Raw genomic sequence first — 23,040 nt, 5'->3', positions numbered from 1 at the left:
TAACAATAACATATCTAATCTCAAATATTCATGATTTATATTTAAATATATATAATTATAGTTAATTAAACAAACATTTAACTTAAACCAAATTAATGTAGAATCGATGAGTTTAAGTTGGGAAAGGGTAAGTTGATTAAGTAGATAATTAACCTATTTTTTTACACGTGTACTTTTGAAAAATATATCTAGAGAGAGACTTCAGGATTTATGTTAATTAATTGCTTCCTAATCAAGGCAATGCCCAAGTCAACCTGCCATGGATATTGTGGAGGAAGACTAAACTCAAAATATGAAGCCGCGCGTATATTATCAATAGTTTTATCTTAAAGTCATTAGATGTTGCCATGTGAGTGATTAAATCAAATGAAGGTGCATTGAACATGAGTTTTTAATTATTTTCATCAAAATTGTTGTTTAAAATTACCAAACATTCATAAAAAATAATTATCATCATATTTTTTTTTTAAAAAAATATTTATTTATTTTAAGATATTATTATAATAGTTACGATTATAATTATTATAATATATAATAACTTTTATTATAATTAATATAATATATTAAAATAAATGGACTTAAAAAATTTAAATTCATTTTATTTAAAAATACTACATTATTATTATTATTATTATTATTATTATTATTATTATTATTATTATTATATCACTTTAATTTAATCAAAATAATTTCAACCCTATAATTATAACAACTATATATGTTAATTTTATTAATAGCTATTGATGTAATATAATGGTTAAATATTTAGAGGAACAAGCGTACAAGTTATACTTTAATTTACTTGATAGATAAATTAAGAAAAAGATCTAATTATATATATATATATATATATATATATATATATATATATATATATATATATATATATATATATATAAAATTATATTGATAGCTGATGCGGTGATGAGGAGGGCCCCATCCCTCGAAGGATGGTTATCACGTGGAGGTTAAAGTCAAGGTGGTCAACACTTAGAAGTCATTTGCCGATCGGACGAGCATGTCTTGATCGGGAAGAGAAAGGCCCAATCCGATATCACCTTTGACTCGGCCATGAGCCGAGCACCCGACGTTCAAATAGGAGGACGACAAAGAGAGCAGTATGCAGAAACCGGGCCTAGCGACTCCTCCGCTCGGTCTAGTAGCAAATTTGACATCAGCCGAGCATGCAGGCAGTGGAGATCCGCTCGGCCCAGTAACAGAACATGCGAACAGTGGAATTCCGATTGAGCGACTATCTCGCTCGACCTAGCAACAGACAACACACGGACGTTGGAATTCAGACCGAACGACTATCCTATCTTTCGACATCCTTTTGGGAGCTAGTGTCGCTAACAGGCGGCGTGGTCAGACAGGGGATTGTATGGTGAAATTTTCCACTGTCACTTCAGAGATATGCTCGGTCTGCTAAGGTATTGTGTCAGGGACACTTTACTAATAAGTCTTTTCAGAGAAAGTTTTGAAATGTGTGATCGTCTTGGGAAGCGTGCACGCGCGCTACTAAAGCTCTATATAAAGAGGGGTCCAAGTATCAGTGGAGGTATGTAATATTTTACCGTTGCGCTATAGTCTTCTTGTTGCTTCGCTTACTACTTCTTCTTCTTCTTCGTCGAAGATTGACTTGAACATCGGAGGACCATCGCCGGAGACCCCTTCCCTGGCTCAGCACTAACGTCAATTGTGTTGTAGGTCGGAGCGAAGTCCACAGGAGATCAACGGGAATGTCATATCCCTAGTATTCATCTCACTAACTTTCAGATATGATGACCATGTTTTATTGATAATTGCTTATGGACAGGTATATATTTCCCTAATTTTCTTTGTTCTGTAACCTAAACCTTAAAGTATAAGAAATGAACATGCTATAGTTAGTGTCTGTGCGTCTATGTCTATTGGAGAGAATGCTTTCTTCACGGTGCTTGATTAGTACAATAACAAATTTTTGGTAGAGTGGAACGACCTATTGATATGATTTATTTGAAAATATTTCAGTCTCTAAAAGGTTGGATCGTGCAGGTTACAAGGAATGTAGATACCCAATTTGGTCACTTTGGTTCTCAAGAGCAGAAAACTATAGATGCTATTGTCCGAGCAAGGTTTGTTTATGCTCCTTGTTATATCAAATACTAAACACTGTATCATTTCCATCTTCGAATATGCATACTATTAGATACAACAATCCTCAGGTGGTTTTTGAGAAAACTGGGTGCTCTATTCTTTGAATTAAAGCATTAACATTTTTCATACGATTGCAGTGAATTTCCATCGTCAATACTCTTAGTTGGAGTTGGAGACGGTCCTTGGGACATGATGAAAGAATTTGACGATAACATACCAGCCCGTTCCTATGACAATTTCCAGGTAAAAAGACCAGTAGAGTTGAATTCAAGTAAGCATGCACAAGTCCAGTTTCTCTGCGAAATAACTCTTAATTGAGTTTCATTATCCGGCAGTTTGTCAATTTACTGAGATAATGGCAAAGAATATACCTGATACCTCTAGCAAGAAAAGAAGCGCCATTTTCTCTCGCAGCATTAATGGAGATACCTTCTCAATATAAAGCGACTATAGACATGGGGATATTGGGGTAAGGTTTCTCTAGCTTCTGGATTTTCCTCATGTAATTGAATTGTAATAATTTATGTTCTTCTTTGGCGCGTATCTGCCATGAACAAGCAGTTGTCGAACAGGGAAGTCTCCTCGAAGGGCACCTCTTCTTCCCCCCACTGGAAGTCAAAGCAAATCTTCTTTTGGAGATGATAGCTTCAAGTCATCGAATTTCCATCAGAGTTCATCACCCTATTCTGGTTATAGAGCAGAAACTAGTGCACGAACTGCACCAACATCGGCCTTCGAAATTGAGGTATTACTTTCGATACACAATATTGGTATTTAACACTTTGGCGTGTCTGCAATTTTCCCCTCCACATTCTCTTGTCTCCTTTACTTCTTGATGCTATTTCTCTCCTGTCCAAGTAAACAAGGCGCAAGTTCTCAACTATCAAAATTCATCGAATATTAGCTTTTTGATAAATTTCTTCACATATATACTGTTCCTGTCCGGAGTCTGAGTCAGACAAAAGTCGAATGAAATGTCGTTAGTGTTGACGGGGAGGAAACTATGACGTTGTGGTCGCACGGGCTTCAAAGAACAGACCCCCACGTGACCCGGAAGAACAGCTAAGCCTGCACTGGTGGTATCAGATCTCTGCACACACTCAGACAAACACACGGAACGTTAGAGACCAAGAACCAGGGAAAAAAATCCCCGGAGCAGGTCCTCCGACGCTCAAGTCAGATACTTTTTTCCCAGAAAAATAGTGTACGAAGAAAGAAGAAAAGTAGGCAAGTGTGTGAGTGAGCGTACCTGCGCAAAGAAGAGGACGCCCCTTTTAATATGACAATACGTACCTTCTGGAGACTGACCCTTGTCAGAGGATGTCGGGTGTCAGGAATTGTTGAGTGGTGGAGGACACGTGGCTTTCTCCTATAGACTGGAGGAAGGTTCTACTGGCAGTTAATCCCAACCACTGGAATATTCCTTGACATACAACAAATATTCTCTGATAGGTAGTTACAATTTCTTGACCTATTGTCTTGTAGTGCCTTCTATCCTATCCGGATATGATTGAAACAACCCTGGTCGGTCTGTTGAGTGCTGATGAACAGATTGGTCGGGCCCCTTCTGTCGGCTTTTATGGTTCCAACCCCACCGACAGGGATGGTCGGTCTGTTGAGTGCTGATGAACACACTGGTCGGACCCCTTCTGCCGGCTTTTATGGTTCCAACCCTACTGAGAGGGATAAGTTTTCTCACATGGGTCAACCTGACCATCCTTGATCGGTAAAGCCAGGTCGGATTTGATCCTGACCGCTCTTCTTGCCACGATCCTGGTTTCCTGATCGGGAGATTCCTTTCTACCTTCAGACCCGAGACGGCCCCGAGTGGCCCCCCTGCTGTCCCACCTCCTTGACTTCCGACTACCACGTCCCTTGACTTCTGACTACCACATCCCTTTGACCAGACCCTACTATTATGTACCTTATCATATACATTACACTTTTTTTCTTCCAGATTTGTCCAATTTGTTTATCTAATCCAAAAGACATGGTCTTCGGCTGTGGGCACCAGGTAAACACTTGTAGCAGCACTCATGCAATTTACACACTAAATTATCAATACTGCGCCCCTCTAATTCTTATTCTTGTTTAATTTGATTTCATGCAGACATGTTCCACCTGTGGCCCAAGTCTTCAGTCATGCCCTCTTTGCCGTACTGAAATCCAGACTAGAATAAAGCTCTACTGATCAAGGTGAAAAGCGTTGCTGCTGGCCTTCCAATGGAGGTCTTGTTGCAAGACACTGCATACGACATAGTAGTGTGACTACTGTCATTTTGTGTTTGAAATTTTTGTTTATTTTTTGGTGTTGCTCGGTTTAGACATTCTTTTGAGGAAAATTTGATTAATTCATTGTCAATCTTGATTGGCATTGGTCACTTACTGTATCTCAGACTCAATTCGTCTAAACCAAACATCTCTTTCCAAGTTCCAGTAGTTGTAACCCAATGGACAAGACAAACATTGCAGCAAAAGGCGAAGCCCTCGCCCCCAGGGCCCCCACCGACCGGACCCACGGTCATCGTGAGGGAGGTAAATCGCAGCACCCGAGCTAGTATGGGACGGACCGGATGGGATACAGGGATAGGGGATTTATTCCCCCGCTGCCACTGAGTTTCGACCCGGCGGCCTCATTACAGCAACTCCCGTCCCATACCGTCTCGGATGACCCACGAGGTCCAATGGACAAGACAAACATGCTTTGACATGTAGTATAAAACAACAGTGAGATTTTTTTTCTTCCATAAAATATATACAGCCTAGACTTGAGTTGGACAACTTATATAGTTATTAAACATTTTCACAGCTTTCTCTGCTTCTTGAGCAGTGTTCATGGTCACAAATACAAAGCCACGACTCTGGCCAGTCAACCGATTGTAAATTACCTAAGCAAATACAGATGTTATTACTTCAATCAAAACCCTAAGCAAATACAGAGCAGGAAAAGAGAACAATGCGCAAGAAGAAGAAGGAAAAAAAAACCCAAATTTGTGTATCGAACACTAAGAAGGGAAAGTTTTTTCCGTACCTCGGCGACCTCAACGGCGCCAGCCTTCTCGAAGAGCTGGGAGAGCTTCTGGCTGTCCACATTGTAGAGCTTGATCTTGTCGGGTGGAGTAGCGTAAGGTCCTCCTTTGGTTTCTCTACAAACCCCTCCAAACCCTGGGTGATTGTCCCAGGCTTCTCGGTCTGCTCCTCTTCTTCTCCGGCTAATTCCTCGAGCACAGGTGTGACTCCCAAGTCGAGCCCCTTCTGGAAATCCCAGCGTGAGGTCCGGGTCACGAGGGGAAGAAAAGGGGGCTTCTTGCTGAGAGAAATCGACGACGAGGAAAGGGAAGAGGAGAGGCGGAGGGGCTTAGACGAGCGGAGAAGAGGGATGAGTTGAGGAAGCCAGGGCTCGGAAGAGAATAAAACGGGCGGGAGGGAAGGGAGAAGGCATCGGCCATGGTAAGCTTGAAGGGCATGGTAAGGTTTCCGACGTAAATTGGAAGGCGAAGAGAGAGAAGACACCCATTACGTATATTTTACTTACTAAAGCTTAAAATATCATCTGTAATGCAACGGGGATGTAGCTCAGATGGTAGAGCGCTCGCTTAGCATGCGAGAGGTACGGGGATCGATACCCCGCATCTCCATTTTTTTTACTTTTTTCGTCACTATTTGCCAAAAAAATTATGATACAAAATTTAGCTATTGATGCATTTAAAAATGTAAACTTACAATTCCCATCAGGAGCTTCAGATCTGCCAGATCAACAGCTTGGAGGCTTTATTGACTTCGCGGTGGTCAGTTGTGGTTGGTCTTGAAAGATCAAGACTCGACTCTCATTTTGGTCCTCATCATACCACAAAAATATCACTTGCAGCGCCTTCCATCCCGATCTCGCGCACCTCATCCACTTCGCTATCTCGCATCCTCCACCGCCGGCGAGGGTTTCGCGGAGCTTCCTCATCTATGGCTTTCGTCTTCTCCTTAGACCTACAGTTCGTCAGTCGACCTCACTTCTCCTTCCGTTCCAGCGCTCCGCCGCCGTCCCTCCTCCCTCTCCGCCGCCGTCGAGACCTCTTTGGGTTGGACAGCGGCCGCCCCTCTCCGGATTACCTCCGTGGATCCTTATACGTCAGAGCTGGACTTCGAGGCCACCGAGGGGCTCGCCCGAGAGCTGTTTGGCCGACTGCAGGGTCTCCTCTACACCATCACTGATGCGGCCGTCTCCTCCTCCGAGGTCGTCGAGAAAATCTCGAAGCAGAGTGACGACTGGTTGACGGGAATCACTAATTACCTCGAGACTGTACTCAAGCTTGGTATGCGATAAAGCGTGAGTCGAAAACTATGACATAGAAGTTTGGTTTCTCCACAATAGCCCAATGTTTGCTAGGGTTACTATAGTCAAGGGAGCCGAGGGAGATTTTTTCCGATCATTTATCATAAAGTTGCTCATGGATTTTGATAACATGCTCAAAAAGACCAACAAGTATAGAAATATAGAAGAAGTCCAAGTGGCTAGAAGAAAAGAGATGTCGATCGAACCTTCGACGTCGACCGAGCGCAGACCATCGAGCAGTCATCAACTGCCAAAGGGACCAAGGGTCGAAGGAGCGCGGACATATCAGGAGGCTAGGACACATGCCATACAGCATGTGGCCTCTGGACGGCCGAAGACGACTAGAGTCAAGGGGTGGATGCTCATGTTCTGCTCATTTCACCAAACGCCGACTCACAACACGCTTGATTGCCGCAGTCGGACACTAATCGTCAGTCGACTGGTTCCACGTGGATATCGTCACTGATCTCCTTCTCCCGATCGGCGACAAAGGCATCGATCGACCAGGCGACGAGAGGAAGAAAGAAGGGAGTCCGAGCGCCTTCACCATCAGTGGAGGGACGACACCGATCCCTCCCAAGTTTCGGCCGAGCGAAACAGATACTCCGCTCGAGAAGAAGAAAACAGGAACAACTCTTCCTGAGGAGAAATAGACATGATCGTTGGAGGGCCGACCGGCGACAACTCCGACCGAGCTAGGAAGTCATACGCTCGGCGGTTGGAGATCCACGCTATGGGATGCAGCATGGAGAAGACCGAAGGGCCCAGATCAGCTTTGGCCCCAGCGACTTGGAAGGAGTAGAGATTCCTCACGATGACGCGCTGATCATCCGAGCGGTAATCATTAATTATACTATTCACCGGACTTTTGTTGATACAGGGAGTTTGGTGAACATTATTTTTAAGAAGACGTTCTATCAGTTACAAATTGATCGAATAAGTTATTGCCCATGACGACCCCGTTGTACAACTTCACGGGCAATGAAGTACTGCCGTTCGGACAGGGACGATTAGTCGTCTCGCTCGGAGAAGAGCCATTAAAGAGAACTAGGACCACGAACTTCATCGTAGTGGACGCACCATCGGCCTACAACGTCATCTTGGGCCGACCAACTCTCAATGAATTTTAGGCGGTGGTGTCTTCATACTGCCAAAAGATTAAGCACTATAATTGGCAAGATGTAACTAGCACTATAATCTGATGCTTGAATGATTGTGCGCTTTCATTTATACTTGGGAGATTTTATTTGGAGGAGCTCCGAGGTTGTGTTCAAATGAGTGGGTGTTTTATGGGTGCAACTCATGAAAATAATACCTCGGCTTGATATCTAAAGTGGTGCATATTCTAATGTAATAAACTGAGTGATGAAAAGAAAGCTCAAGAGAATTTTTCTGGGACTATGGAATGAAATAACTGGAAATTGAAAATGGAGTTGCTGTTAGGTTTGTTATTGCTTCTAAATTTACTGGGACATATACATAATAATACCGTAACTTGAATTATTGATCACGTACAAGTAATTGTGTAGATAGTATGCACATTACTAACTTTATAATTAGTGAAGTTGCAACAAAATGGATCCAAAATTTTAGTACATAACCATATAATGCAAGATTACTGCATAAGTATAAAATTTTTTGGTTCAGCTGAGCAAGTTCAGTCATCTACAGTCTTACTGAAGTTCCAAAAGAAGAATTCTTTGCAGGTGTTAAAATATCATAGGATAGGGAATCTATCGAACAAACCAATTAAATTTAACAAATTTTAAGTACCCAAGGAGTGAAAGACTGATGTGTATGATGTAAAGGATGACTGAAGCATGAACATGTGGTCTTTTGTTGCTAGTGTCTATTCATCTATTTATATAAAAGGACTAAAGAAAAGCATTGGGAAAATAGTTATTGATCCTTCAGTAGCCTTTATTTTCTTCCTGGCAGGGTTTGATAAGTTTTCTGAAAATATCTGCCAGAGGTAAATAATTTTCTTCTTGGCATAGTTTGATACTGATGAGCAGTTATTTTTCAAAAGAAGTTATTACTACTATTAAAAGTCAAAACTTGCTATAGTTGTTTCTTTGCAGTTTCCCTTATCTGATGTGAACTCCCAAGCTGAAAGCATATTTACTATTAACATGATTTTTTGGTTGTTATTGAATTCTTAAGCTCAGATCATAATTAACTAATAACATGATCTTTCAGTTGTTATTCTCATAATTTACTCTCCATTTTGGTTTCTTGCTTGAATTATCTCAGTATCTTCTAATGGTGCCAACCTTTTCTCTTTCAGACACTAGGCATAGAACATGCCTTCTCTTCATTCATTTGGCTTTGTGGACCTATCACTGGCTTCATTGTGAGTACTCTAAATTTATGTAGTGATGGCTTTGTCTGAATGCAGAATTTGTATATGTTATTGCTGATCTAATTTAGTCAACTTTGTCTCTATCTGATCGCTTCTTCTATGAATGTCCTAGTAGGTATTTACCAGCAGTCATTGGTTTTGGAAACATTTGAATATTTGTCTTACTTTATGCACGACAAAACTATTCTAGCCCATTGTCATGAACTGTTTCTTGAACTCAGCCGATGCTCATGTATGTATCAACATCTTTTCATATATCAGACAGATTTTTGAGAAGACAAAAGATGATGCCTTTTGCTTTGTAAGTTTAATAAACTGGTCCATTTTATCATATAAGTTTTTTTACATGTGTTAATGGTCTCATAGATTTTCCTGTGGCAAAACCATATCTTTCCATCATTTGATGATTATACTGAACCTTGCTGAATTTCCTTTTCCCGACTCTTTCATTTTGTTCATGTGCTTAGTTGCCACTTCTCAAACTCATGGATAGGATATTTGTGTGGACTTTCCTCTCTTACTTTCTAGAGACCTATTGTTCTATTGTGCTCTATTCCTGATTGCAACAGGTTCTCCTTCTGATCACATTATTAAGGTGTATTTGAGGTGTTTTGCCAATATAACTCTTCTTTCCTTCACAAGATAACTTTTCATCCATGTAATTACTATTCTCTAAAAACAATCATTACAAGTATGACATGCCTTCAAAACTACTTAACTATTAATGTATCACTAGTTGTAGAAAAAACCAACTATTGATGTTTCACAATAATAGATTCAGAACTCATCAGCAAAAGGGGAGGTAAAACCCAATTCCTTTTAATTATTAGTTTATAAACTTTTGCCCATGGATAATCCTTGAGCTATATGCTTAAAGATTATGAGTCATGTGCAATAAGCCTGATTGACATGCTACATAGATTAATGAACTAATTCGTGGTTTGTGACTTTCGTGGCCTGCCTAATCTTCATTCTTATGTTGAACAAAAGTAGATGCCCATGCTGACCTTGAGTGCTGCCTACATGTTCTCAATTGTATGCAATTTAGTTTGTCTGATCTCATATAATCTGATATTATGGATGTTTTAGACTCCTTGCTCTATAGGAGTGGTAAGTCATCTGATGTATGATCCACATTTGTTAGGAAATTATAAATCTTTCTCGATGTACTCATAGATATAAATTTTGCCATTTTTTTTTAAAATTTCATTTGATTTGGATCTTGGTTACATTGTGTTTTGTTCATTTCTCTTTATCTCACTTCTCATTGTGCTTAGGAGGACATTCAACTCCTAAACACATTACTTGATCTAACTGTGCACAAGTTTAACTTTTTAACTTCTACGTACGATAAACTCTTTTATGTGGGAAACATGATTTTATTTTCAGTAAAAATTGTTCTCTGTGTTTTCATTCCTCATTACCGACCTCATCTAGTGGGATAAGGCTTGGTTGTTGTTGTTATTTTCATTCCTCACTCTACACTAGGTAATAATTTTCTTTTACGAAACTGATATTGCCAATTTTGTTCCAGAATTATATTAATCTCATTTCATGGGTTCTTTTTTACGATTTCACTTATCTTTTTTGCTATAGCCTATCGGCGAGGCTTCTCATCTACTATGAGAATGTGAATGATTGCTTTAGACTTTTTTGAAATTTATCACAAGCTTTTGCAGATTTACTGTGACAATGTTTTTAAGTAAGGATTTTCTTTTTGTGTTTATCATTGTTATCTCCTATTAAATTTTTTTTTTCGGTTTTGATTACTTTTTATGCACTAGTACTATAACATGATTTTTTTTTTTTTTTTTTGATTCTTAGCATGGTATTGTGTTCTAAAATCTTTGATTTTTAGAGCCTTTGATTTCCTTCCTTTATAGTTGTTTTGTTTGTAGCTTAGGCAATCTCAGTGTAGAGGATTATGAATTTTTTGTCATGTTTATTTGAAGCAACTATTTGTGCCGAATCCATTTAGGGGATTCTTGGATTCTTAGCATGGTATTGTGTTCTAAAATCTTTGATTTTTAGAGCCTTTGATTTCCTTCCTTTATAGTTGTTTTGTTTGTAGGTTAGGCAATCTCATTGTAGAGGATTATGAATTTTTTGTCATGTTTATTTGAAGCAACTATTTGTGCCGAATCCATTTAGGGGATTCTTGGATGAGGTCTAACATAATGTTTTAGCTTTCAATGTTTATTTTTATGGCCTTACTGTCTTGCATTTCTTGTAGAGTTCAATTTTAGAACTGAAACAAACTATTTCACACTCCATCATTGTATGGTTTTACTTCCCTACTATTTGGACTGGGTGTTAGTTTTCCTAGAATGCTGAGTTAAGAAAGTATAGTAACCAATCTATATATTTTTATTACTTTGGTTTATGTATGTTAGCAAATGGATTGAATTAGAATGTACTCCCAAGCCAACACATGGGCTGAATTAAACCCTGGATATGTTTATTAAATTACTGAGCATAAGATTTATGAAACAAGACCAATTTGTATATTTATATTCTTAACAAAATTCTTCAAATTTTGGTATAAGCATAAACTACCATCATGCTAGAAATATTATATGAACCAGATGACTAGTGCCATTGGTTTAAATAGAAACCTTATAGTTTCAATCTGAAGTTTACCTCTTTTAATTCCTGGTTCCAGGTTTAACCTTGTGTTGGCATGTGGAGTGATAAATGCCACTCAAAATATGGAAGGAGGCGACCATTCATTTTTCTTGGCCGCCTCATGATTTGTTTTGCTGTAAGACACTATCAGTTTTTGCTTATATAAGTTACTGCACTTCATTATTAGGCCTAACCTTTTTTATATCCAGGTTATCTTGATTGGTTTTTCAGCAGATATTGGCTTCTTTCTTGGCAATACTGATGAACATTGCAGGCCAGTAACGTCTATAATGATGCTGAATGCTCCATATTATAATCTAAACCTTTACAAAATTGCAGTACTTTTAAGGGTCCACGACCGCTAGCGACTGCTGTTTTTGTGATTGGTTTTTGGTTGCTGGATGTGGCTAACAACACAGTGCAAGTATGAAAGTTCGTCTATGCCTCTGTTTATGCATGTGCATCAAATGCTTATTCTAATAGATACAATCATTGGTATCCTATTGCCACATTTTTTGTAGGTTAAGGTTTAATATGTAAGTAAAGAAGTAAATAAATAAAACTTTAATAAAAAAACAAAGGAGGTTGTATTTGAGTACATTGAAACAATAAACTGCAAATCAACAAATTATGCATTATCAATTTATCAAGTGCAAACATAGATCCCTAGTTAGTTTAAATGTTGAGTTAGTATTAAGTCAATAATTGTGCTACATGACTCAATGTAGTATTTGGTATGGCATGGCACCAATGAGTTGACAAATGGTAGCATAGTAGCAGACATGTAACTGAAATATATGACATACTAATGCTATAAGACTAGATTTCTAATCAGTCTAAATGTTGAGTTAGTATTAACTATTAAGTCAATAGTTGAGCTACATGACTCAATATACTTGTATTTAGTACTGCACAAAGACGGATCCACATAAGAGTCTTGGGCTATAGCCTAGCTCAGGACAACTCCTATGTTCATGTTAAGCCTTAGAAGAGTCCGGATATAGAATATTTTTTACTTGAAGGAAAAGAAATTTGACTTTATGTTAAACTAGCCAAGTAAATTATTTCATATATATTTATACATATTTTATTTTTAAAAATATTATTTTATTTTTTAAAAAATCTTCTTTGAATCAAATAGATATCATTTTATCTTCTTGATCAAATTTATTTTCCAAGAATATTTTTGCTACTCTTAATCAATTTGATTCAGTGAACTAATCGTATCCGGTCCTTTAACAATTTTTTAGACTTTAGTCCAATAACAACAAACAAGTCTTATCCCACTACGCGGAGTCGGCTATATAGATTCTTCTAGTCATTGTGCTCTATCCCCTACTATATCATCATTTATATTTAAATAAATGTTATTTTATTATTTTATTATTGTTAACCAAGTTTTTTTTTTATTTTTCCTCTTCCTCGTTTAATATGCATCTTTGTCATAATTTCACATCGCTTAATTGGAGCATTTATTGGTCATCTAAGTATATGTTTGTATCTTCTTAAATGTGTTTTTCAGAGTTTTCTCTCAATAGATGGAACTCCGATTTTCTCTTTAATGTTCTGATTTCTTATATTATCCATCCTCATATGTCCACATATCCACCTTAATATCTTCATCTCTGCAACTCTCATCTTCTACTCATATGCTCGAGTCATAGCTTAACATTTAGGTGGCGTTTGGTTTATGGGTTTGGGAATGAGGGAATGGATTCATTCCCAAACCTTGTTTGGTTGATAGGAATGGAATCAAGATTTTGGAATGAAACCCAAAAACTTGGGTATGGATGAAACCCACCCCCTCCCTTGGGTTTTGATGGAATAGGAATGTGAATTAAATTTTAGACAAAAATATCCTTAGTATATTTGTTCAATTTTTTTTTAATTTCACACTCTATCTCCTTGTTCTCTCTCATAATATTTTATCTCTCTTTATTTTATCATCATACTTTCTCTCTCAACATACTTTATCTCTCCTCATTCTCTCTCATCACACATTCTCTATCATTCTCTCTCTATATTCTCTCCCATCATACACTCTCTCTCCTCATTTTCTCTCTCTTCATTCTCTTCCATCACACTTTCTCTCCCATTACACACTTTCTCCTTATTTTTTCATTGTACTTTCTCTCTCATCGTACTTTCTCTCTCCTCAATATATCTTAGCGTACTCTCTCTCCTCATTTTCTCTCATCACATTTTCTCTCATCACATTTTCTCTCATCACATTTTCTCTCTCTTCATTCTCTCTCATCACACACTCTCTCGCTTTATTTTCTCTAATCACACTTTCTCTCTCAACACACTTTCTCTCTCATCATACTTTCTCTCTCCGTAGTGTCTCATTTTCTCTCATCATACTTTCTCTCTCTTAATTTTTTTCCATCACTCTTTTCTCTCTCAACCTACTTTCTCTCTCATCATACTTTCTCTCTTCTCACTTTTTCATTTCCTCTCATAATACTTTCTCTCTCTTCATTTTTTCCATCACTCTTTCTCTCTCAGCATACTTTCTCTCTCCTCAGTCTCTCATTTTCTCTCATCATACTTTCTCTCTCTTCATTTTTTCCATCACTCTTTCTCTCTCAGCATACTTTCTCTCTCCTCAGTCTCTCATTTTCTATCATCATACTTTATCTCTCTTCATTTTTCCCATCACTCTTTCTCTCTCAACCCACTTTCTCTCTCATTGTACTTTCTCTCTCCTCTTTCATTTTCTCTCATAATACTTTCTCTCTCTTCATTTTCCCCAACACATTTTCTCTCTCATCACACTTTCTCTCTCGTCATTTTCTCTCATCATATATTTCTCTCACATTTAACTCTCTCCCATCTAATTTTTTCTCTTATTTTCCTGTAAGGGTAAAAAAGAAAATTTAGGTTCATTCCGATTGAAAATATTTAACTAACCAAACATCATTTTTAAGAATGATACCTAAGCTTATATCCATTTCCATTCCATAATACTATGATACCCATTCTCATTCCGATTCCTAGGAGAGAACCAAATGCCCCCTTAACTTTATATAAAATAACAGGTCTAACTGCTATTTTGTAGAAGTTTGCTTTAAGTTTTAGTGGTACTTTATGAACATATAGAATACATTCTTCTCCATTTTAACCATCCTACTTGTATTCTATATAAGACATCTCTCTAATTAAAAAAAAAAGTTATATATGTAAATTTTTTACTTAGCCCATTAAAATTCATCCCTTTCACACCCAAAGTTTAGTTCAACTCTAATTCCGAAATCCGTCCCTGGTATGAGTTGACAATAGACAAATGTTAGCACTAAAGACATTACTATCAATCTACTGCATCGTAAAACTAGAAGTCTTTGGCCAAGGATGCCACATCACTTCTTTTTCACCTTTAGCAGAAGAAACCAAGTTTGAGACCATATTGTACTAAATCTGATGAGCTTTATTGATACCTTTTATTGCATGAATTTTAGGGTCCAATTCGTGCACTTCTGGCTGATCTTTCAGGTTAATATTCTTTTTTTCTACTAGCTGACCGATCAGCATTACTGTCTATTTCATTTACTGATGAGAACATCAGTTGAACAAAATGCCATGTATTGCGATAGGTCCTGATCAGTGTAATTCTGCAAATTCAATATTCTGCTCTTGGATGGCTTTTGGAAATATACTAGGCTTTGCATCTGGTGCAAGTGGCCTTTGGCACAAGTATGCTTGTCAAATTCTGTACGAATGCATTTCTTGCTGTATTTACTTTTGTTGTGTGGTTGAAGGTTTGGTAAACTGAATACACATACCCATATAGCTACATAGATGGACATGTATATACACATGTATACATAAATATTTACCTGCTCTTGGAGATACACGATTCACCACTGTATTTGTTGTTCTTGTGTACTAACATGTAGTAGTAAGCATTAGATGCTAACAGCTTTATTTCTTAAATATCTGTCACCTCTATACGAATCTATTTCTTTACCATGCAGTGAGGGAGCCTTATGCTTTAGTTATTTCTTCGGTTGGTTTTGATTTTATTGTTGTGCTGAAATCTTTGATCAAGAGAAAATTCAGATTTCTTCAACTGCAGTGTTTCTATTCTTTCTCTCCAATTAAAATCAAGGGAAAGCTTTGAAGCTACTTGAACAAAAAAAATGGTCATTAACTGACCTAAATATCTATTTGTATGTTTCGAGCAAGGTATACATATAGCCTTAAAACCTAAACAACAAACAATTGTTTTGGAACTGAGTTACACCAATTAATGCAAACCCAATACTGTCCATCTTGATCACATCCACCTTCATGATAATCTTAAGCAGTTTTCTCATCCAGGTGGTTTCCTTTTTTGACAACAAAAGCTTGCTGTGAAGTTTGTGGGAATCTGAAGGCAGCTTTTCTTGTTGCTGTGGTGAGTTTATAATATATATGTGTGCGTGTGTGTATTAAACATTGATCTTGTGACTTGTTCAAAATTTTAGAAGACTTGTAAATTACATGCTTTCTTTTATGCACTACTGTTGCTGCTAGCACAAAAAGGAAAAGAATAAGCCGATAACTTTAGTGGGTATAATTTTGTTCCTTCCATTTGATCCTCTATTGTTGTCAGTGAAATGAAGCAAACATAGGGCTGGTTGTTCTTCAATTTCTATAAAGGGGTTAGATACTGAATCATGCTATCTATAATTGAATTAGCACTCAACAATTTTTAGGAGTTATCACAGCCCTGATGGGCTCACAGAGAAACACCACCCTTATAACTTGTGTGATTTTATCCTCACTATAATTTTTTTACTAGATGATCAGTACAACAAACAACCTTCCACTTTAAATTAAAACAAGCAATTCTCAAATGATGGTATCAGCAAGTTGTACTGCTACCTGCCAAGTGTCTACAGCAGTTCTAACTGGGATTTGGTAAATTTTTTTACCAGATGATTTCACTATTCAATAGCTCTATTATAGTACTCCTTTCACTTAGGCTGATTTGTGCCATCCCAAGTCAACCTTAAGCTGAATTTTGATTTTGATTTTTTTTTTGTTTTATAGTTGACCAAATTGTAAATATTTCCACAATCTGTTGTTTATCTTTTACTCTCAAGTTCTCAACACTATGACACTTTTTTTTTTATCTTAAGTTTTATACTTATGAAATGGCAAATCTTGACAATTTCTATTAACTTCAAATTTTGCAGCTTTTCCTTCTGCTTTGTATGTCTGTGACTTTATATTTTGCCAAAGAAATTCCCCTGGAACCAAAAATTAGGCAACATTTGTCTGACTCCTCTCCTCTATTGAAAGATTCTGAACAATACCTAGGCCAATTTGAAGGAGATGAAACGGAGAAGGTTGATAGTGGCACTTTGCATGTTAATAACATGCGCAGCAAAGGTGGAGTGACCAATTCTTTGGATCTTGAGCACCACAAAAATAGAGACCAAAGTGAAGCCTTCAATGATGGACCTGCTTCAGTATTGGTTAACATTCTAACAAGCCTGACGCATTTGCCACCTGGAATGCATTCAGTGCTTCTTGTTATGAGCCTTTCTTGGGTAATGACATCAGAAGTTGTCATTCATCGATACCAATTTTCTTTTAGGCTTGCAGATATGTTCCATCCCCCATGACTGATCTGCTTACTTTTACAATATTTGTAGTTATCATGGTTCCCCTTTTTCCTTTTTGACACTGACTGGATGGGACGAGAGGTTTACCATGGGGATCCGATGGGAGACATTACTGAACGTACCGATTATCAAACTGGTGTCAGAGAAGGTGCAATTGGTTTGCTATTGAATTCAGTAAGATCTCATAAGCAATATATTTTAGCCTTTTTACTCCAAATATATGTTCTCTCTCAAATGAAATATAACCTACTAAACCTGTTAGTTTTATGTTTGGCACATCGTAGTGAAGCTGCATGTTTTTTTTTCATGAATGCAACAACGTTCCAGTCTGAGCAGGTGCGTGCCTTACCACCGATACATTGTCATCTAAGTTCACTACAGGTCTAATTCCACTTCACGAGGCTTTTAAATGACGTCGTTGATAAATTCATTAGTCATGATTTTCTGACACGATTATGTTTATTCCTTTGCAAATAAATTTCCTGTCTAAACTTAAGAAACTTTCCAAAACATTGTAATTTTGGTTGAAATATTGTTTTAAAATATAAATTCTCTGCTTGTTAGCTAATGATGATGGTTTCGCAGTTATGGTAGTTTACACCCTCTTATACAGATTAAGGGCTACTTTAGTTCATAGGAATATTCTATTCCCTATGGAGGTGACATTAGTGAGTCAATGTTAGTGGGGATTGTTAGGTATGATATACCTGTCCTACTGGAGTAGATAAATCATGCGGGCTAGACGAGTCAAGCAAAATATTTCAAGAGATTTTTATCACTGTGATAACTATTAAATATTTATTTCTTATGATGTTACAAATAAAACATAAGATCTCTTTTCACTTCATGACTTGCTTTCTGGTTAAGCTTTTAATTTCAACGGATTGTTCTGGGAGTTAGCTCATTCTTTGTCGATCCCATGTGCTGCAAAATGGGTGCGAAACTAGTGTGGGCAATGAGCAACTTTGCAGTGTTCATCTGTATGGCTGCTGCTACAATCCTAAATTTGGTGTCTACTAACGAGGACACCATTGCAAGTCAACATGTTCTTGGAGGCAACAATACAGTTAAAGCAGCTGCCCTGGTTATTTTCTCTGTTCTTGGTTTCCCTCTAGCTGTAAGTACAAGTACACAGCGACTTAATTTGGATGCTCCTATAAAATGGATAATTATACATGTTTTTTGGTACAATGTTACACGGCAGATTGCATACAGTGTGCCCTTCTCTATGACGGCTGAGTTGACTGCCGGCACTGGTGGAGGACAAGGTTTGTTTGCAGCATTTTTTGCTCTGTACTTGTCTAGTTGTAGCACTTTAAACTTGTGTGATAAATTTCTTTGTTCAGGACTGGCTACCGGGGTTTTGAATCTTGCAATTGTCGTTCCTCAGGTTAGTTTCCCATATGCATCTTTCTGTGGCACATGATAAGAACTAGAATACATTTGACATTCAATCCTAGAGTTAGTCCACTTTCCTATGAAAGGAAGAAAATAACTAGAGAAAGAAAGAGGATAGGAAAAAAGAAAAATCATAGGAGGGGAAAAGGTTAGGAAAATATTTCCCTAGTTTTAGTTTCCTTTGAGGGTACGATTTCCTTTCCATGTTTCCCTAAAGAGATAGAAAGGGTTGGAGCTCCATTGCACTCAAAAACAGTATTTTTTTTTGTCCAAACCAGGCAAAAATGATCTGCATCAAACTGGAAAAAAAAATCACACACACACAAAAGGAGGAAAAAATGCAACTAGATAGATTCTTCTGTCACTTATTATGCCTGTGTTTCCTTCATCTACAGTGAACACAATCCAAACATTGTGGCCTTTATCAATTCTCTCTAGTACATACAACAACAACAACAACAACCAAGCCTTTTCCCACTAGGTGGGGTCGGCTGTATGAATCCTTTTACGCCATTGAGCTCTATCTCCTATTATATCATTATCTATATTTAAATAAATTTTATTTTGTTTTATTGTTGCTAACCAAGTCTTTTTTGGTCTTCCTCTTCCTCGTTTTATATGCATGTTTATCATAGTTTCACATCGCCTAACTGGAGCATTTATTGGTCGTATAAGTACATGTCCGTACCATCTTAAACGTGTCTCTCGGAGTTTTTCTCAATAGATGCAACTCTGACTTTCTCTCTAATGCTCTCATTTCTTATTTTGTCCATCTTCGTATGTCCACACATCCATCTTAACATCCTCATCTCTGCAATTCTTATATTTTGCTCATGTGCTCGAGTCATAGCTCAAACATTCAGCTCCATATGACATAGCAGGTCTAACTGCGGTTTTATAGAACTTATCTTTAAGTTTAAGAGGTACTTTATGGTCACATAAAACACTCAACGCTCCCCTTCATTTCACCCATCCTGTTTGTATTCTATGTAAGATATCTCTCTCAATCCCTCCATCATTTTGTAAAAATGATTCTAAATATTTAAATCTCTCGGTTCCGGGCAACTCGTCCTCTCCTATCTTAACGAATGTTTCATTATTTCTAATATTGCTAAACTTAAATTCCATATATTCTGTCTTTAATCTACTAAGCTTAAAACCTTTCCCTTCTAGTGTTTTCCTCCAAGATTCTAGTTTAGCATTTACTCCTTCACGTGTCTCATCTACCAAAATAATATCTGCAAACAACATGCACCACAGTACTGCGTCTTGAATGTGCGTAGTGAGTTCGTTCATAATTAGTGTAAAAAGATAGGGACTTAGAGCTGACCCTTGATGTAACCCTATCTTTATTGGAAATGCTTCAGTTACTCTGGTCTTTACATCCTCGTATATATCCTTAATTAGTTCAATATATGATACGCTAACGCCTTTCTTTTCTAGAATTCTCTATATAATTTTTCTTAGACTTTATCATAAATTTTTTCTAAGTCAATGAATATCATGTGTAAATCTTATTTTTTCTCTCGATATTTTTTAATTAGTTGTCTTAAAAGATGTATAACTTCTATTGTCGTCCTTCCGGGTATGAACCTAAATTGATTTTCGGTCACCGGTCACCTTAATCTTTTTTCTATTATTTTTTTCTAAAGTTTCTTGGCCTGACTCATTGGTTTAATACCCTTATAGTTTGCACAATTTTGTACGTCTCCTTTATTCTTATATAAGGGAACTAGAGTACTTATCCTCCATTGATCAGACATTTTTTTCGTTTTCAATATCATGTTAAATAATTTTGTAAGTCATTCAATACCTTGTTTCCCTAAGCACTTCCATACCTCTATCGGAATATCATCTGGTCCAACGGCTTTTCCATTGTGCATCTCATTTAAAGCTTGTTTTACTTCTGAAGTTTGAATTCTACGATAAAAATTAAAATTTCGATGCTCATTTGACCTAATTAAATTATCTAAGTTAAGTTGGTCTCCTAAACCTTCATTAAAAAGTTGATGAAAATACCTCTTCCATCGCTCTTTTATTTCTCCATCGCTTACTAATACCCTATTACATTCATCTTTAATACATTTAATTTGGCTAAGATCTCTTGTTTTTCTTTCTCTCACTTTAGCTATTCTATAGATGTCTTTTTCCCCTTCTTTTGCATCCAATTTTTGATATAACCGTTCAAAAGTTTCACTTTTTGCTTGACTCACTAATTTCTTAGCTTCTTTCTTGGCTATTGTATATTTTTTTAAATTTTCCTCGTTCTTACAAATATATAATTCCTTATAAGCTATTCGTTTTTCCTTCACTTTCTCTTGTACTTTCTCATTCCACCACCAAGATTCTTTACTTAGCGGTGCATGCCCCTTTGACTCACCGAGGACACTCTTAGCTACTATTTTCAACTTTGATACCATCTTATCCCATGTTGTATTAGAGTTATCGTATATTTCACCTAATGCTTGTACTTCTACCTTCTCTTTAAATATATGTTGTTTCTCATCCTTTAACTTCCACCACTTAATTCTAGGAATTGTATATATTTTCTTTCTATTGATACTATGTTTGAGGCGTATATCCAACACTACTACCCTATGTTGGGTAGTTAAGCTTTCTCCAAGGATGACTTTGCAATCTTTACAAATCTTTCTATCCTTCTTCCTAACCATAAGAAAGTCAATTTGCGATCTATTATTCCCGCTTTTGAATGTGACTAAGTGTTCTTCTCTTTTCTTAAAAAACGTATTAGCTAATATAAGGTCATATGCTATCGCAAAATCTAATATAGTTTTCCCTTCCTCATTCCTCGTTCCAAACCCATAACTCCCATGTACTCTCTCATTTTCCTCATTTTTTACTCCGACATGCCCATTTAGATCACCTCCTATTAAAATCCTTTTATTTGGTGGAATATTTTGTAATATTTCATCTAAGTCCTCCCAAAACCTTAATTTGGTAGCTTCATCTAATCCTACTTGTGGTGCATATACGCTAATTATGTTCATAGTTTCTTTCGCCACTATTATCTTAAGGGTTATAATTCTATCCCCTTTTCTAACTACTCCTACAACTTCATCCTTTAACAAACTATTTACAATAATACCCACTCCATTTCTTGTTTTACTCTTTCCCGTGTATCATAACTTAAAACACGAGTTCTCTATCATCTTTGCCTTCTCACTTGTCCATTTTGTCTCTTGTACACATAAAATATTAATTTTTCTCCTAATCATCATATCTACTACCTCCATTGATTTACCAGTGAGAGTTCCTATGTTCCATGTTCTAAATCTTAGATTATTAGTTTTCCTATCATATTTGTTCTTATTTAACCTATGGTGTGAGAACTCTTGCCTATTTAACACTACACCCAAGTTCTCATGGAGATGTAGCAGTTCTTGCTGAGACGTTACAGTCGGATCCTGTAACGCGAACTCTTGCATATTTATCACTACACCCGAGTTCTGGAGATGTAGCGGTCCTTGCCGAGACGTTACAGTCGGACCCTGCAACGTGTTCCTTCCGGGGAACAACCTAGCATTAGCACAATAATTTAATGGATTCATTCATGAAATATTTGTCATAGTTTGACGCTGGCTGGCAACCTAACACAACCCTCCTCCTTTATCCGGGCTTGGGACCGGCCATGACCAGTCATCATGGGCGGAGTTAATTCTCTCTATGACATGCCATCTACTAATTCTCTAGTGGATCCATAGCTTCCATGCACTTTATTCTTAGCTTTTACTTTTGCCATCTACTTTCTTCTTTACTTTATCAATTCTCTCTAGTACACGCCATCTATTAATTCAAGTAAAAGCAATTACATTCACTAGATAGCTTCACCTTTTAGAGTGAATGGAAGGCTAAAGTAAATATTAGTCAATCTAATGAAAATAATTTAATTATTTTGAAAGTTATCATTGATATTGCGTAGTATATAGAGTTTAATAAAGAATAAGTTTGGTGTAATGGAAAAGTTTACTTACGTTGTTGATGATGAACTTTGCCTTTTACTACAGACGATTGTGGCAATTGGTGCGGGACCGTGGGATGCTCTCTTCGGAGGAGGCAATATTCCTGCATTTGCCCTACCTTCCATCTTCTCCTTTGCAGGTGGCATTCTTGCAGCCCTAAAATTACCTAAACTTTCAAGTTCTCATACTTCTGTTGGCTTTCATGGGTTTGGTTAATTTAGAGTTTTAAAGGTTGAGTCCCTCATCCCATTCATATTCGTTCCATTTTTTTTTTAAATCTTCTATTGATTCAATTAATTACATGAGGAATTAATATTCTTCCACCAATGAATTACTGAGGGAATCGAAATGAATTTGCATATAATTCTTAAAGGTACTAACGAATTTTGTATTCACAGTGATAGCAATTCTTACATTGGAGCTTTCTCTTCTTCCTCTTTTAGTTTAGGCATCATTAACCAAGTTATCCTCTTTTTATGTTGACAGAAAGCTCCTCAAAGGTTTTAAAGTTTTCATTTCACCTCTCATTCTGAAAAACATTAGTTTATATTATTATTTTTTGTTCAAATCTATTTCATTTCATCCTACTTGTTAAATAAA

The 23,040-nt window shown here is 37.0% G+C and overlaps 1 protein-coding gene and 1 non-coding gene across 5 annotated transcripts; both read left to right on the top strand.

Moving 5' to 3' along the window:
- The first annotated feature begins 5,701 nt into the window (after positions 1 to 5,701).
- Positions 5,702 to 5,774, top strand: TRNAA-AGC. The gene has a single exon. It is a non-coding gene; the product is annotated as a tRNA-Ala (tRNA).
- A 219-nt stretch (positions 5,775 to 5,993) lies between these two features.
- Positions 5,994 to 22,835, top strand: LOC121971384 (sucrose transport protein SUT4-like). Of its 4 annotated transcripts, XM_042522636.1 has the most exons (12): positions 11,520 to 11,583; positions 11,682 to 11,724; positions 11,790 to 11,874; positions 14,909 to 14,942; positions 15,044 to 15,143; positions 15,771 to 15,846; positions 16,631 to 16,987; positions 17,093 to 17,237; positions 17,947 to 18,179; positions 18,267 to 18,330; positions 18,409 to 18,452; positions 22,486 to 22,835. In XM_042522636.1, exons 1-12 carry the CDS (start codon positions 11,520 to 11,522, stop codon positions 22,654 to 22,656), a joined length of 1,416 nt encoding a protein of 471 aa, XP_042378570.1. In that variant the 3' UTR covers positions 22,657 to 22,835. The 4 variants fall into 4 exon arrangements, with proteins under 4 accessions (XP_042378566.1, XP_042378568.1, XP_042378569.1 ...); XM_042522632.1 differs by lacking the exons at positions 18,267 to 18,330; positions 18,409 to 18,452; positions 22,486 to 22,835 and adding exons at positions 5,994 to 6,457; positions 8,751 to 8,816 and having other exon boundaries at positions 11,488 to 11,586; positions 11,660 to 11,724; positions 17,093 to 17,979; XM_042522634.1 differs by lacking the exons at positions 18,267 to 18,330; positions 18,409 to 18,452; positions 22,486 to 22,835 and adding exons at positions 5,994 to 7,300; positions 8,751 to 8,816 and having other exon boundaries at positions 11,488 to 11,586; positions 11,660 to 11,724; positions 17,093 to 17,979.
- Positions 22,836 to 23,040: the final 205 nt, after the last annotated feature.

Source organism: Zingiber officinale, chromosome 4A, assembly GCF_018446385.1.
Source record: "Zingiber officinale cultivar Zhangliang chromosome 4A, Zo_v1.1, whole genome shotgun sequence".
NCBI lineage: Eukaryota > Viridiplantae > Streptophyta > Magnoliopsida > Zingiberales > Zingiberaceae > Zingiber > Zingiber officinale.
Note: the sequence above shows the minus strand (reverse complement) of the source record. Positions and strands in the feature narration are given on the sequence as shown.

What these genes read in the sequence shown, in the direction of transcription:
- LOC121971384 (XM_042522636.1), top strand. Translation starts at nt 11,520, where the DNA reads ATGCCACTCAAAATATGGAAGGAGGCGACCATTCATTTTTCTTGGCCG. An exon ending in AATACTGATGAACATTGCAG is followed by an intron (nt 11,725 to 11,789) that starts GCCAGTAACGTC and finishes ACAAAATTGCAG; the next exon opens with TACTTTTAAGGGTCCACGAC. An exon ending in TGGTTTGCTATTGAATTCAG is followed by an intron (nt 17,238 to 17,946) that starts TAAGATCTCATA and finishes AATTTCAACGGA; the next exon opens with TTGTTCTGGGAGTTAGCTCA.